The sequence below is a fragment of the Palaemon carinicauda genome, chromosome 10 (assembly GCF_036898095.1).
Source record: "Palaemon carinicauda isolate YSFRI2023 chromosome 10, ASM3689809v2, whole genome shotgun sequence".
Lineage (NCBI taxonomy): Eukaryota > Metazoa > Arthropoda > Malacostraca > Decapoda > Palaemonidae > Palaemon > Palaemon carinicauda.
Window position 1 is genome coordinate 134,779,544 of NC_090734.1, and position 16,256 is coordinate 134,795,799.

The 16,256-nt window shown below is 34.1% G+C and overlaps 1 protein-coding gene across 4 annotated transcripts in view; it reads right to left on the bottom strand.

Annotated features, from left to right (window-relative positions):
* Positions 1-1,443: 1,443 nt before the first annotated feature.
* The window catches only part of ArfGAP3 (ADP-ribosylation factor GTPase activating protein 3), a 61,549-nt gene continuing 46,736 nt past the window's right edge, over positions 1,444-16,256 (bottom strand). For 3 of the 4 annotated variants that reach the window (XM_068381945.1, XM_068381944.1, XM_068381942.1), the window contains 6 exons: positions 13,861-13,991; positions 12,076-12,240; positions 9,962-10,164; positions 9,504-9,733; positions 8,643-8,744; positions 1,444-3,442 (listed from right to left, as the gene is read on the bottom strand). In XM_068381945.1, the coding sequence (XP_068238046.1) occupies positions 3,428-3,442; positions 8,643-8,744; positions 9,504-9,733; positions 9,962-10,164; positions 12,076-12,240; positions 13,861-13,991 (846 nt within the window). In that variant the 3' untranslated portion in view covers positions 1,444-3,427. Of the gene's footprint in view, positions 3,443-7,093; positions 7,120-8,642; positions 8,745-9,503; positions 9,734-9,961; positions 10,165-12,075; positions 12,241-13,860; positions 13,992-16,256 lie in introns of all 4 variants that reach the window. The other variant, XM_068381943.1, reaches the window with a different exon arrangement.

Here is a 16,256-nt window from a genome sequence, read left to right on the forward strand (position 1 = left end):
GCGAGTTATGCTTGCCGATATTTCTTCCCGCTGTTGGATAATTTAGGCCACGTTTTCCCCCTACTATAAGACCAAGTATAGGTAGCATGAGCATCGTGTATTGATACTTCATTTCATGATGGGATACTTTTCAGCAAGCACAACTTTTCTCTCCTAGAGAGAGAGTACAGTCGATCATCCTTTCAGCATGCACAACTTTTCTCTCCCAAAAGAGAGAGTACGGTTGATCATCCAGGATAGAGGAAAAAGCCCTGTGCCTTTCATTTCTGCTGACCGTGAGCGTACTCGGTATCAGCAGGAGAAGGAAGTGCCAATAATTCCCCCTAAGAGAAGTATTTGGTACAAACCCATCCTGTAAGAGGATGGCACATAGGTCTCACCAAACATAAGGAAACGAGAGCATTCTAGGATCAATACCCTCAGAATAAATGTTCACTCAGTGACACATTATATCTCCTACGGGAAGAGAAATGGTTGTTGCTCATATGCGACTTCTATAGACTGGTCTTCCTGGACTTCTTCAATGATGTCTAATTCTTGTTCTTCTCCTAGAAGTAGCAGTGAAGACTAACGAAGATAAGGTAGAGGAGAATGAAGAACTTGAAGTTTGTCTTGTAAGAAGTTGTGCAAGCTGATGACGATGCTCTCATTAGGGAGGAGACCACATATCTTGAGAGAGAACACGAGCAGATGACACGTCCTTAGTGCCTTTCGGTTGAGAAGGTGTTGAAAGAAAAGAAGAAAGGTATTGCCTCTCTCCATCATACTCTGGGCAGCAAATCTCATTCCTCCAATGAAATGCCAACGATGTTTAAGGAAAGATAAATTTTCTTAGATTCATGTTTTCATCGTCATTGTAAGGCCACCTTATGAAGGCTAGAACAGCAATAGATATGCCAAAAAGAACAAAACTCTCACATTGTCATTAGGAAACACACTACTGTATATCCTTCGCTTCTTTCATTAATATCCTTTGGACATAATTATATGATTCAATCTAAAAGAAAAAGCAAAAGATTAAACCTACCCGGTTATATGAGGAAGCAGAAAAGTATGTGTACTGGATTGCAACCAAAGTTAGTGAGGGTTGTTCTACCTGGGGAGTGGGGTGGTGCCTTTAAACAAACGTTCAAGCACATGAGTCTCACTCCTATTTAAGGATGATTGGATTTTATTCATGTAGGTTTAAATGTCATTCTGCTATTACAGTTACACTCTTCATTACACAAAGCCTCCCTTGAACTAATTATCAAAAGCAAATAATTTTGCTACCTATCTGCAGTTTTAGAAGTTGAAATAAATTAAGTAATATATTTGTGTACCAATAGTCTAAAATTACACCCTTAACATTCACTACCAATTTTGTTTCACTACACACAAATGACAAATCAATTGACCATGATTTCTTTATGATGAAGTTAAGGCATGGGTAATATAAATGCATTTTTCAAATGAGTTATGTATTCCCATCCCATTCATTACAAGATATACAATAATAAGTCTATTACAAAAGAAATAACGAAGATAAATAAAATCCTAATGGGTGTCAATGCCTCGATATTTTACATGGCACAAGTTCACATGCACTGTAGTCATCAAAACCCTATTTAATGACTTGGAGAATATTTTCACAAAATAACCAGACTGATTTTTTTAATGACTTAATATATTAAGTACCATTACATGTACAAAAAGTATATGAAAAATAAATTCTGATGTACCAAAAGAACATAAATCATTAATTTGAATTAATTTAGTGGATACTTAAAACTTCAAGTCACCTTTAAATGGTAGCAAAGTTGCAAGAAAGCAGAAAGTGTAACTTCAATATTTAATTCAGGAATTCAAGAGAAAATATTTATTGCAAACATGCCAACAACTTATTTCATCACCCATATAGGAGAGGAGTAATTTTGTGTAAGCCCCAGAGGAAATTGTTAGAATGGAATGCTCCTCTTTTAGGACCTTTAATTCCATAATTCTACGATCAATCAACCAATATTCAATAACACAAAATATGATTGGCTTTAAATTAATATATATTTGACTAAAATCCTTTAAAACAACATATATCTATAATACTGAGACAAAACTAAGGGTAAACTCACTTGTTAATACATGCTGTGCAAAAATAAAGGATAATTTGCAAAAACAAGTACCCAATAATGCTTTACCAATGTCAACATTATAAATCGGAACTCTAAAAGGAAAATATATGGAATTATTTCACAGTTTACCTAACAGTAGCCTGACACCATATAGAGCTATATATCATTGCATTTTATATACTACACATGAGCATTTAAGACCGAATAGATCAACATGTTTAGTAATATAGATATAACTAAACAGAGGAAACAATAGTGAGCTAATCTCTAAATGGCTTCAAAGTAAGTCACGAAAAATATCAAGAATTTACAATGTGTAGTATATAAACAATAATACAATGGTATAACATATACTTATCGTATACAATACATGGCAGAATAGAATACTGATACAATGTTGAAGACTACAGAGCTCCATAACAGCAAGGTGGGGCCAATTCACTAATAAAAATCAAATTCTTTTGAAAAAATTTAAATAGTTTACTGGAATATCAAAATTGTAATAACAGTATTTTGATGCTAATTATGGAAACAAATTTGCATTGAAATATAGTAGCTGTGTTCTTCAAAATGAAACTCAGGTGGAGTAAGCTAAGTAAACTAATGCTGTTTAAATGCATTTTAAAGATATACCAACTGTGACCAACAGAAGAACACCACAAATAATTCTTTACAACTATCAATCAGAGATGGAAAGTTACCAATAAAACATAGCATCATCAAGCAGCACTTGGAATTTTCTGGACAAATTTTAAAGTGACAGCTAAGAAATGTGTTCTTAAGAAACCTGAAAAGCACCTGGCACTTGAGGAAATCATCACCACCACCTTCTGACATGGATTCATTGTAGTTCTGAGTCTTTGCATTGTAACTTTCATACATAAATCTATGCACAATTCTGCTTATGTACTGTGAATAATATATACTCATATGCCAGTATAATTTCAATAGGTATACAAAGATTATGGTAAATGTACTGTATAAACATTTGTACAAACTTAATTATAAAATATCAATAAAAATATAACACAATTCATCACAATCTCCTCACAAAAGTATCATCGTTCAAATTATATAAATAAGTATACAGTTCAAAGCAAATAGAAATAACTACAACTTGAGTACATGTATGAATACACAATATTTACTCTGGTTGCAACAAGTGTTCCCTAGGGTAAGAAAGCCCAATTAGTAGACAGGTGTCTTGTAGGCTGTATATGGGAGACATCTGCATTAAGACAAAGTTGTCTTTGTCTCGATACTAAAGTTTAGGACGCGAGTTTGTATTAATTCTTCCACTTTCAACTTTCTCCTTTCCTTTACATGTACCGATCCTGTAAGAAAAACTTGTCAATTAGGCTTTTGTCAAAACTTTCAATTTCCACTAAACATTCAATTATATTATTGAACCATACCCTTCATGCAAAGTAACAATGGTTCAGAATGGTTGTTTGTGTTAGGGTAGAATTTCATAAAAGAGTATGGAAAAATAATAAGTGCTTCGAAATGTGTTTGAAGAGATACATACATACATACATATAACAAGGCACTTCCCCCAATTTTTGGGGGGTAGCCGACATCAACAAATGAAACAAAACAAAAAAGGGGACCTCTACTCTCTAAGTTCCTCCCAGCCTGACAAGGGACTCAACAGAGTTCAGCTGGTACTGCTAGGGTGCCACAGCCCACCCTCCCACATTATCCACCACAGATAAGGCTTCATAATGCTGAATCCCCTACTGCTGCTACCTCCGCGGTCATCTAAGGCACCGGAGGAAGCAGCAGGGCCTACCGGAACTGCGTCACAATCGCTCGCCATTCATTCCTATTTCTAGCACGCTCTCTTGCCTCTCTCACATCTATCCTCCTATCACCCAGAGCTTCCTTCACTCCATCCATCCACCCAACCCTTGGCCTTCCTCTTGTACTTCTCCCATCAACTCTTGCATTCATCACCACCTTTAGCAGACAGCCATTTTCCATTCTCTCAACATGGCCAAACCACCTCAACACATTCATATCCACTCTAGCTGCTAACTCATTTCTTACACCCGTTCTCACTCTCACCACTTCGTTTCTAACCCAATCTACTCGAGATACACCAGCCATACTCCTTAGACACTTCATCTCAAACACATTCAATTTGTCTCTCCATCACTTTCATTCCCCACAACTCTGATCCATACATCACAGTTGGTACAATCACTTTCTCATATAGAACTCTCTTTACATACATGCCCAAACTATTCTTCAAACTGATTTCACTGAAGCACATAAAAAAGACAATGCAAAAAAAAAAAAAAAAAAAAAAAAAAAAAAAAAGACAAAAAAAACACCACCACCACCCCCTATACCCTTCTCCTAATACAAGAATACAAGATTTCGGTGAATGTGATGTGCAGTACATTAAAAAAAACCAAAATCTTAGTCTTCATTTGATAAATAAACAAAGAGCACTGAATACAGATAAGGTGAAAAAACTTTAATAGCTTCCTACAAAACCTTAGAAAAGAGAGAAACGTTAATAAAAAGTCCCAGTGTAATTTACGTGGCAGTACTAATGTTCTATGTTATATTCCTTCAGTCCCCAGCTGCAACAACTGATAATTGCATTAGAGGGACAATATATAAAAAACCTAATATAAATATTAGTGGGCTAAATGACTAGAAAAATTCAAGAACTAAATGACAAGCGTATATGAAGGACAAAGGGACTGAATAATTTAAACAGTAATACCTTGGTTTACAAGTTAAATTCGTTCCTGAAGCTCGCTCGCAAACCAAAATGCTCATGAAGTAATACAATTTTACCCATAAGAAATAAAGTTAATTATTATTCTAGCCAAGGCACCGGCCACCCGTTGAGATACTACCGCTACTGTTATTGGGTCCTTTGACTGGCCAGATAGCCTAGTTGTACCACATCGGATCCCTCTTCACAGATATTACTACACTGGATCCTTCTCTCTGGATATGCCTCATTTTTCCTTTATCTACACATACACTAAACAGCCTGCCCTATTCTTTTCATATTTTCCTCTTTCCTCATACAACTGACCCTACTAAGATACTGAAAATTTTTTCTGGACTCTATCCTTAACTAATGCTCTGTGATTGTTCACTGGCTACACTCAGGCACACAATTCTATGTTTTATGCCCTAGGCACTGACCATATACATATGATCAACAGCCAAGCCCCTCTTCATCCAAGCTAGGACCATTCTTAGCTCACAAGGATGGTGTGGTTGCAGACAAAAAAAAAAAAAACGTCTAAGATGGACTCGAGCCATAGTCCGGTGAGTGCCAGGCAGGGACGCTTCCAATAGGCCACCACAACTCCAGTTTGAGGGTATAGTTTATCATATCAATTCAAATGCAAGGGTTATGGGTTTATAACTGCTCCTAAAGTCTGTGTGTAAAAGTGCTTTTACACCTAGACCAAGAACTCGATATAGAACTAATTGTTGAGAGACTCTCACCCATCAGGTGAGGTTACTCTATTTGATGCATTGTCTTGGAGTCATGGTCAATTTGAAAAGTCACCTCAGATTTCAACAGAGGACTTTATAACTGGGGATGCTCATGGCTTTAGATCCTTCTCGGGCTTCTCCGTTGGAAAAGACGATACAGTTCTTCCTGCAATCGTTGAAGAATTTCAAGCAGATGAACAGACTGTCGGTTGATATGGGATGAGATTCCTAAGGACCATAGAATCTTTCAAGAAGTTAGTTTTGGTCATTTGAAAATGAGGGATATCCAGTTTTAACTCAGCTCTTACTGGGACAGGTTCTCCGATCCAAACAAGACTTGTATTAACCATCCATTCAGAACAAGCTGAAAATGGTCAGATAGTGGGAAGACATATTTTTTACTTTTGACTCGAGATATTTCATTGGAAGCAAGGATTCCAGAAATTTCCCTCTTCACCGATACATCCCAGGAAGGAGGGTAGATACCATGGATTATCTTCACCTATCACAGACGAGGTTAGAAAATAATTCTTGCCTTTAAAAACCAAGTGGGACTTAAGCACTATTCAAAGTGCTGACGGCTCAGGAGTCAATTGTGATAGGGAAGTGCATGGCAGTTTTCAAGGTAGGTTACCACTATTATAGTAAGCAATTCAAGTCCCATTTCTACATTTGAAGGGCTTACCCACAGATTTACTGTTCAGGAATAAAAATTGAAGATGTGTAAAGTTAATTATTAGGATGGCTAGATACAACCAAAAGATTAAGGGATGGATGAAAAATAATTGGGAAAAGGTCATGCAGCTGGGGATACGGAATGTTACAAAGAGCCATAACTTTACAAGAATCATATAGAGCACTACATCACAAGCAAACTTTATGACAGAGACCAGTATAATGATGCCATTCAGTTTCCCAAGATGTAGGTCTTTTCAGATAGTTCTTGAAATTAGCCACGTGTTGCTATAATTGATCTTGTAACATAAAACCGAGCCAACTTCAACATATTCATTGACTGACTACTTCTGAATTTAATGATCATCTTACTACAACATCAAAATCTTGATTACCAATTTTACTGACAAGACAATCATAAATCAGCACTTTGCAGTGATTAGACAAAAATTGTAGTGCATGAGCTACAAAAAATTAAACCCTTTACTTGGCTATACTTTCTTTCGCACAAAAAAACAGAGAATATATTTACTTCAGTTCTGATTGAAAAAGAAATATGTACTGTACTAAGGTTTCTGCCATGCTATGATGGCATAAAAACAATTATCTAATCGATCCACACACATTAAACACTGCTTGATTTATACTTTGTTTGATTTATACTTACTTATAACAAAAGTCATGAACAAAAGTTAGAGAAACCTCTAAAATGGTAAAATTATATTAAAATGAAAATTCCCAACCTTTCAACCCTTCACCAATGCCAACAAAATTAAAAAATGGAACGATTACATGCACAAAAATGGTATAACAGCAGTTAGTCAAAACATGATACTTACTAAGATTAGGTCATTCATCATTTTCTCTGGAGGGTAGAAAAAATTTTTAATGGTTAGTGTCGATACCATTAATTATGTAACGCATAAAGATAATGTGCATTCAAGATGATACATGTTACCAGCATCTATTATTTGATCTCTTGAATATGCATAATATCGAGTTCTCTCATCAACAGAAGTCAGTCATTAAAAAAATAATAAAACACTGGGTAAAATGGGGAGACTAAATTGGTCCTTACTGCGGAGAAAGTTAATTCAATTTTATCAGTCGCACTTTAATGTCTATCAACAAGAGAACTCTCTCAAGTACAGTATATTGAAAATACTGTACTTTCAAACTATTTGTCAAGGCAAGTGTTTGCAGGTTAGTAATTTAAGGTAACCGAGATGCATTGAGGGGCAGCAACATAACCTACAAATACTCCAAAGATCAAACATCACTACACTTGTGATTTGACCAGATGTAACGCATTCCAATTTTATGACGTCATATACATAAACTTGGCTCCCATGCAATAAATATAAATTTTAGATAAGGCAAATAAAATATCTGCAATTTAATTACTACCAACATGCTTTCCATCTCGTTACGGTATATTCATAAAAAAAGTTACTATCTACAAAAAAATTAATGAAAGCAACTTCCAAAAGCCTCTTACTATCACTGTCACTGATCATTAAACAAAGATAAGAATTTCTATTCACGGACATGTACAATTATATATGTAAATTTTTCCCGGATGTATAATTATATATATACTGTACATTATACATATCTAATTTTTTCCATGTAGTTTTAGCAATATAAGGAAATGGAATGTTCTCTCCTAAAGTTATTTATAAACCTTTGAAATTATTTATATTTTCTTAAAAATCCCTCTCAACACTAACATAACATGCAAATAATAAGAAAATAAAAGCTTTAGGGACACTTGCCTCCATCAATCAAGAGATAAAATCATATCAAGAAACTAATAGAATTTTTCCTAACTTGACCAGCATTTTGCAATCCGAGCTATGATTAAACTGCTTAATATTTTTTCCATGACCCTGTATTGTATAGCCTACTCATCTAAATGCATAATGCAAGATTGGAATCGTCCGTAAGTGAAACCGTTGGATACATAATAAAATAAACCTAATTTGAGGACATTCAACTAGGTGCCTAACAGAGAAACTATCTACTCTACAGAAATATTCATCACATACATTTCCTGAATAATCAGGTACAGTCATTTGGAATACAGTATCTGCAATACCATTTCCAACATCACTACACAATTCTACCTTCACTGCTGTCAAATATGATAACAGCTAAAATTCTATGGTTGAAATTGGATTATTTCATAAACAATAAAATCTCCTAAACACAAAAACAATACAGTAACAGTTCTAACTATCATAATTTTGAATATCTACTTCAATATGTAAACACCACCAAGTAATCACTCCACAAACTTTAACATCTTTTACACTATGACTTATCTCTTCCAAAGTTAATTATAGGCATTAAAGCAAGGAGTCAAACAAAGCCTTTTTATCTGAATACCTGTAATGACGACATGACGTTGTTGGCAATACTACCCAGACGACCTGCTACCTTGGTCACTCCTTGTCGTACTGATTCCCGAACCTCATCCAAGTCTGGAGCCTGAAGGGGGAAGGATGGACTGGGATCATCCCCAAAAAATAAAATATCTAGGAACTCCTAAGAACCTCTTCTAAATAAGACCTAGGAAGATCATTCGCTATGTTGTCATGAAGGCAAGCTGATCCAAATCTTTAAAGGATATAAGCTCAACAGGCTGAAGAAAGCATATATGAAGACAGACAAAATAACTTCTATTAGCAAAACAATGTCTATCAAAATTTTTCACTATTCAATTTCTTAGCATAGAGTGATCCGTATCTTGTGATAAAATAATTCCTTGCTCATGAAATAATTGACCACTCTCAAATCTTATAAAGACAATGTACTGTACTTAGATGTACCCTGACAAAAATCAAAAGGGTTGAAATACATTATGATTTGATCACAGATTACTACTGCACGCCAGTTCTGTCAAGCCTTCAGAGTACTTTCTGCAGGTCATTTAGAACTAGTAACTTATTGCATTTAATAAATAAAAATTAAATCATATAAACTTGCAATTGCTACTCTTTTTGCTTCCTACTCTGAAGAACTAGAACATACTATACTGTAATAATGCCATGCAACATACAAATAATGGGACTTTGAAGCTTCTTTAAAAAAGGACCGAGGCCTACAACAAAACTGGTATTCAAGATACTGAAACTGTATAAGAGAAAAATAATATTGACTCAGTGGGTAGACCAACTTGACAGGCACAGGCAACAACCAACTTCCAGGCATATACTTTGTTTCACAACCTTTAAGGTGCTCTCATACCTGTATGGATCCTCCACTGTAATTCTGCCGCTGTTGCTGTCCACCTCCAAACAAATCTGCTGAAGAGATGGATGATGAACCTTCATATTTGGCAAGAGTAGATCGAACTTCAGCATCTGGATCTTTATCCTGGAAGTACATATCTGAAGATATGCTTTTAGCATTTCCAAACTTCTGTTGAGCCACGTTGTCTTCTACTGCTGTATACTTGTAATTTGCGGAGGCTGATACTGGAAAGTAAAATTGAGTTGAAGTTTACTGATAATTAATTGTATCTTAACCCATTCACTTCTAAATTGCATAATATTGAATAATTCAAGTTTATTGATAATTTGAGTTTTCATTTCTCTAATTTCTTTTATGATTTAAATAATGTCCTGCACAACGACAATAAAGATTTATGAACTTTAAGCTTTGTATAAATGGTTTCTTCTATTTGCCTTTTTGAAAACACCAACCTTTACTTGAGTTGGAGAGACTTCCAAGACTATTTGAAGAGCTAACACCAGACGAAGACTTGCTTGTATTATTATCTAATTCATTATCCCAAGATGCTGATGTAGTCACTGATGATTTATTACTCAATAGGTCATCAATACCAGACCCCTTACCACTAGCAAAACCATAGCTACTTCGCTCTTCAAATGGGCTGTCTCGATATCTGTTGAAACAAATTATACAGTTAGAATCTTGTTCTTTACGATTGATAAGACTGTAGGTCTACAAAATATCTAGTACAGTAACTCAATACCATACGAACGTTGAACTTACAGACTTTCAACAATTGGAAAGTGTGCAAAATTAGTCAAGAAATTTAAATACACAAAATGAAAAATTATAGCCGAATTTAAAATCAAGCGCCTAAACTGTATATTACGTGATTGCGTTTCTTGGAGCGCTGACTGTAGTGTCATTTAAGATGCCCGATGGTAAGTGCAAATATAATGACGATACCTATGTACCTGTGGTACTGCTAGATGCCATGGAGATAAAAATGCAAATAATAGCAAAAACGGAAAAAGGTGAGAAAATTGTAGACGTGTATGCCTTTGATAAATGTAAGTCCTCCATCAATACAATTGTTAAAAACAGAAAATAAAAGAACGGGTTAAGAATTTTGTGACGCTGCATTATTTCTAAAAAGGAAAACTTGGTCAGTGACTCATCGTGTCATGCCATTAGTTAACCCCATATGCCAGCCGACCTTACAAGTTAATATTATTTATTAAACATTCTTTCTTTAATTAGGATTAACATTTTCTTTCTAGCTGACTTCTAGCAAATTTTAAAGTGTGTTTTAGATATAATTTTTCTTTACAGGTACTCCTCCAATAACAATGTACAGCAAACAATTCAATGTTACAACAGCCTCTACGACAGATAGGAGCACTCGGACATTTTATTTTGCATACTGTATTGTATTTTCTATGTTCTGTATCACATGTAATCTTATTTTTGTAAATAAAATAATGTACTGTAAATCTAGTTCAAATTTCCTTTGGATATACAGATAAACTCCCTACTGTATGGCTCCATTAAGATCCGAGTTGCCCATAATGTAACTGAATATTTTGGATATTTGATTAGCTCTTTAAATTCCCAGAACAGTTTTAAACAACCATCAAATCTCTATAAAATATATACAAAATAAGCCTCGGTATCAGCTTCACTAATATGTATATAGTACAGTGAAATCTTTGTGAAAGCCTTTATGGATAGAAAGAAACTGCCAAGCATTACAAATTCATGGATTACACAGGGAAAATGGCTTTTTGAAAATACAACTTAGATCTTCATGTGAAGTTTCCTCCCAATGAAAGAACTTTTTCAAATGAAAACTTTCAATCCAGCAAAGTTCTCACTTTATTCTATAAACTATTCAACAGAAAAGAGCCTCCATTAAGGATGATTGATATCAGAAGTGTATACAGTAAATACTATATGAATGATCCTTAGGAACAGGCCAAACAAATTTAGCTTATTATTATTACTTCAGATGTAAAACAGAATATTATATGACATAAAAAAAACAGAAAAATAACATAGAATAAATACGTAATGAAGATATTAAAGTAATGGAGTATATAAGTATAGTGCCTTAAGAAACACTAAAATCTCCTATATTTATGAACAGGAACAGTTTTACAGTAGAGGGAATGAAAGACTTCTGGCACTGGGCAGTACAAAAATCACATAACTTGAATAGACTATGTATAGAATTAGGGCCATACGGACCAGTGCATGGGTTTGGGAGGCCAATCAGAGAAGTGCGAAACTAGTACAAAACCGTTGCAAAAGCATTATGAAAAAGTAAGAAAGGTTGAATATTAAAATTGAAGCCAAAAGAATATGACCCTCATTCTTTTAAACAAGAAAATAGTGCTTAATATCAGTGCATTTATGAATATATTAAAAATTATGCAGTAAAGTACAGATAGTGGTTTTGCATCATAGAGTTTAATTTGTTGAATATTTTTCTCAAGGAAATATTTTGTTTAATGTTGCAGTGATTGAATGTAGTTCACTTAATATATGCAGTTCCATAAATTTTTCACGGAAGTAGGGTACTTACTTGGGGGGACCTGAGGAGAATCGGATGATAGTTTCAAAGTCGTCTTCAATATCATCATCTCGGAAGGTATTCTTGGTGTTATTGTTATTATTACGGGAATTTGTAGAGAGGGGTTTTTCTTGATCAATGGTCTTCATTTCACCAAACATGCTGTGAGATGCCCCACTGAAAAGAGATTGACAAATATATAAACAACTGAACTCCATTATTATTATTACTATTATTACTATTATTATTATTATTATTATTATTATTATAACTAGCTAAGTTACAACCTTAGTTGGAAATACAGGAAGCTATGAGCCCAAGAGCTCCAAGGAAAAATAGCCCAATGAGGAAAGGAAATAAACAAACTACACGGTAAGTAATGAACAATTAAAATAACATTTTAAGAACAGTAACACCATTAAAATAAATAAAACTATAAGAAGAGACTTATGGTAGTCTGTTGAACAAAAGAAAAATTCATAGTAATATTTTAATAAAAAACCATGTTACAGCTTTAAACAGACATATAGAGGAAATCAATTTTTATATATGCAGTACTCTGCATACAAGACCTGTACTAAAACTAAACTTCTATTCTTAGGAGTTATAAACCTAACTACTATCTATGGGTAGGAGGACATCAGGTAAAATATACACCAGTATATTTCTCATGCTCGACCACGGTAGTTAGTGATTCCTCTTCTGTCATGAACTACATATTCACTAAAAAAGATTACCATTACTTGAGTGTGTTACAAGGATTATAGTATAGCTTGGAAAAATAGAAAATGCTTGTCTTCCTGGACTCCTATGGGAGTGAGGGAGAGGACTTCAGTATCCTCATTTCAGTGTCATAAGGATGGGTAACCTGTTAGGGTTTGGCCAATACAGTACTTGGTTACGTTACTTTAAAAAGTGTTCAAGAGTATGTAATACTTTTGGAAGGGGTTTATAGCAGCTTAAATTTATAAAGATAAAAAATATGGAAAATGATTCATACATACATATACCAAGGCACTTACCCCAATTTTGGGGGGTAGCTGACATCAAACAAATGAAACAAAAAAAGGGGACCTCTCCTCTCTACGTTCCTCCCATAAAATGATAAAAATGAAAAATAATATAACATTTCTATCTACATCACGGTTTTCATCTATCATAGTGGCTTGGAACGTAACATCCGTAATAGCCTAGGACTACTGCATATAAAGTAGGACCTCACAATAACTGATTCATTTACAACAAATGCTGAATATAACGAACCAAATCCAGTTAATCCAGAGTCTTCTCCAAATTGACTTGTAAAGGGTCAACGCAAGAAAAAGTACTACTTTTGAAGATCTAATCTTAAAGTTAATTTCAAGGGGGGTCACATCATTGACTAAACTGTGTATCCATTAACTGTGGTCAAAAAGTACAGCTGTATTCTAAAATTAACACATTTTTGATAAAACTGATGTTTTACTTCATAATAACAATGCATGTAATATTTACATATTAGTATCGTACAGTATTATAAAATAAAAGTAGCAAATATGCATCTTTTCCATTGTTTATGTTTATATGATGACAGAGACTACTATCTATGCTTTCCTAAGCAGTTGATAAAAGCAAATTACCTAAGTACTTTCTCATTGCTAAATGTAACAATTATTACAATTATTTTGATGTAAGCATACAAAGGTGAAGAAATTCCCTTTTTTAAATGATGAAAATTTGTATACACAAAGGAAACATTTTCTTCATTACAGTTACAGTACTTATGAAATATTACATAGAAAGATCAATGATGCTCACCTGCGAACTCCAAGTCCCATACCAAGACGTTCCGCTTGCTGGGCTTTTTTGGGATCTACTTTCTTCATCCTCTCCTCTTCTCTCTTTCCAGCTATACTCATATCCTCATAAGCACGTTCTAAACTCTGTAGCTGAAAAGTGAAGATACTGGTTAGTTATCTTTGAATAATCTAAATTATATATCAAACACAAAATATTAGACTGTATTAAAAGAACTAACTAAACTAAAATCAAAATGTACTAACAATTTGATAACTTGCAACAAAGGAAAAGATTCATACAAACTACTACACACTTCAAAAAGCATAGATCCTCTACATTTTTCTGTTTATGTATTAGACAATCATAATAGTGTGACTGCCATACACATAGCCGGTCACTTCGAGATGTGAATGATTTACTTAGGTGTAAAAAAAAAAAAAATGCAAAATTAATCAAATAAATCAAAAGATGGGATGCATGATTCAAGACATACATCCAATGGGAACTGTATATATCAAACCTACTTCCATTCTTGAAATGTGATGAAATAATATACCACACTTAGGTAGATGTAATAATTTGTGTAATGTCATACCTCTTTACATCAGTTCTGACTATGTCGTTCGCCCTTGAATATTGACCCTTTTACCCACAGGCTATTTGGAAATTTCCAACCCTTGACCCCAAGGGGGTTATTTTTTTCCTAGCACATTTTGCAGTATATTTTTTTTAAATTGCTCTAACAGCCTTAATTTTTGTCATAGAGAGGTCAGGTTGGTCTCATTCTCTTGGAAAATGCCTGAATTTTCTTAAAAAATTATCAAAAATATGAAGAAAAAAAAATTTATAGCATTTTTTTGCAAGGACGTACCGGTACGTCCATGGGGGTAAAGGGATGGCTTTTGTGAAACGTACCAGTACGTCCTTTGGGGGTAAAAGGGTTAAACAAAAATAAAATCCACATTACACCCTTTTATCCAACCTTATGTTGGTCTCTATGTCGTAGAAAAAGGAAAAAGTAAAGTACTGTACAGTATTCCACATGGAACCTTATTAATCAAGGTCTCTCTTTTAAGTCGGTTTATACGTAAAAATTCCAATCTACGTCTGAAATATACTAATGTAGGGTTGGGTCTTGGAAACAGTTAATGTTGTAAGGTGGGGTATTACTGTTTACCATAAAACTTCATTATTACAAACACAAAAGGATGTGTAATTTACCATCATTGGTTTAACATAAATTTTCCTCCCAGTTGAAAATAAGATTAATACTTTATCTCCTTTTTCATATGTTGAATTCTCAGTTTAAAGTTCTTCTCAGTTCAGGTCTTCATGAATGAACTTTCCAATAATTTTCTTGGACTTTCGATTAACCAGCATCCTACAAAGATACAGTCAAACCTGCAACTGCTGTACTTTGATCGTTTGCTCCCTTACTATTTTGATATCCATAATCTAATTCCATGAATTATCAATGATCGATTAGTCTAAAAAAAAGTTGATAATGTTTATCAATAACAGGCAATACTGTAGTTCATCTTGAAATTTTACATTACGTCATTTTTCGTTGTGAGAATTTCACCTTCATGTAATGAGTATATCTTCTATACTTGACATAAACAATAGCACTGTAAATCAAATATGGAAGTCTATAAAATCAGTTTTTATTTATACAAACCCCACAATCATTTTTATTGTATTTTTATGTCCTAAAATTGCACTTTTCCATTTAAAATAAGCAGAATATCAGTAGCAGAATGGTGCATGAACTGTCTGCAACCTCCAGTACCCTTCCATTACAGGCTTTCCTGTCAATGTATTCTAGACAAGTTTATTAGAGATCAATAGGAGCATGTAGGAAATGATTAGGTGAAGGGCTTGTAAATATAATATTCTTTTTTATAAAAAGATCAGTTTGATTAGAACACCATCACTCATATACTTGAATTACATTTCAGGTTGGAAGACTGAGCTACCGAAGGTGCTAAGGTAGAAATCAAGAATAAGATTTCCAGAGAGCAATTAAGAACTTGGAGTTCATTCTAATAGCCATGCCTTCTCCATCATGAGGCTCAATATGCAGTATTCTAGAAGTTTTATTCCAGCTATGACGAAGTTGTAGAAAGATCTTCATACTCAGATAGTGGAATCAGCAGAACTTCAAAAGTTTAAACTTGCAGGCAGCAAAATGTTTTTATGTTGAACAGGCTGACATAAGTCTCTCTATCATTCATATATAAAAAAATCTGTTCTATTGTTATTACCGTTTTTAAAATATTTTATTTTAATTGTTCATTACTTCCCTTGTAGTTTATTTATTTCCTTATTCACTATCCTCATTGGGTTATTTTTTTCACTGTTGGAGTCCTTGGGATTATAGCAACCTGCTTTTCCAACTAGGGTTGTAACTTAAC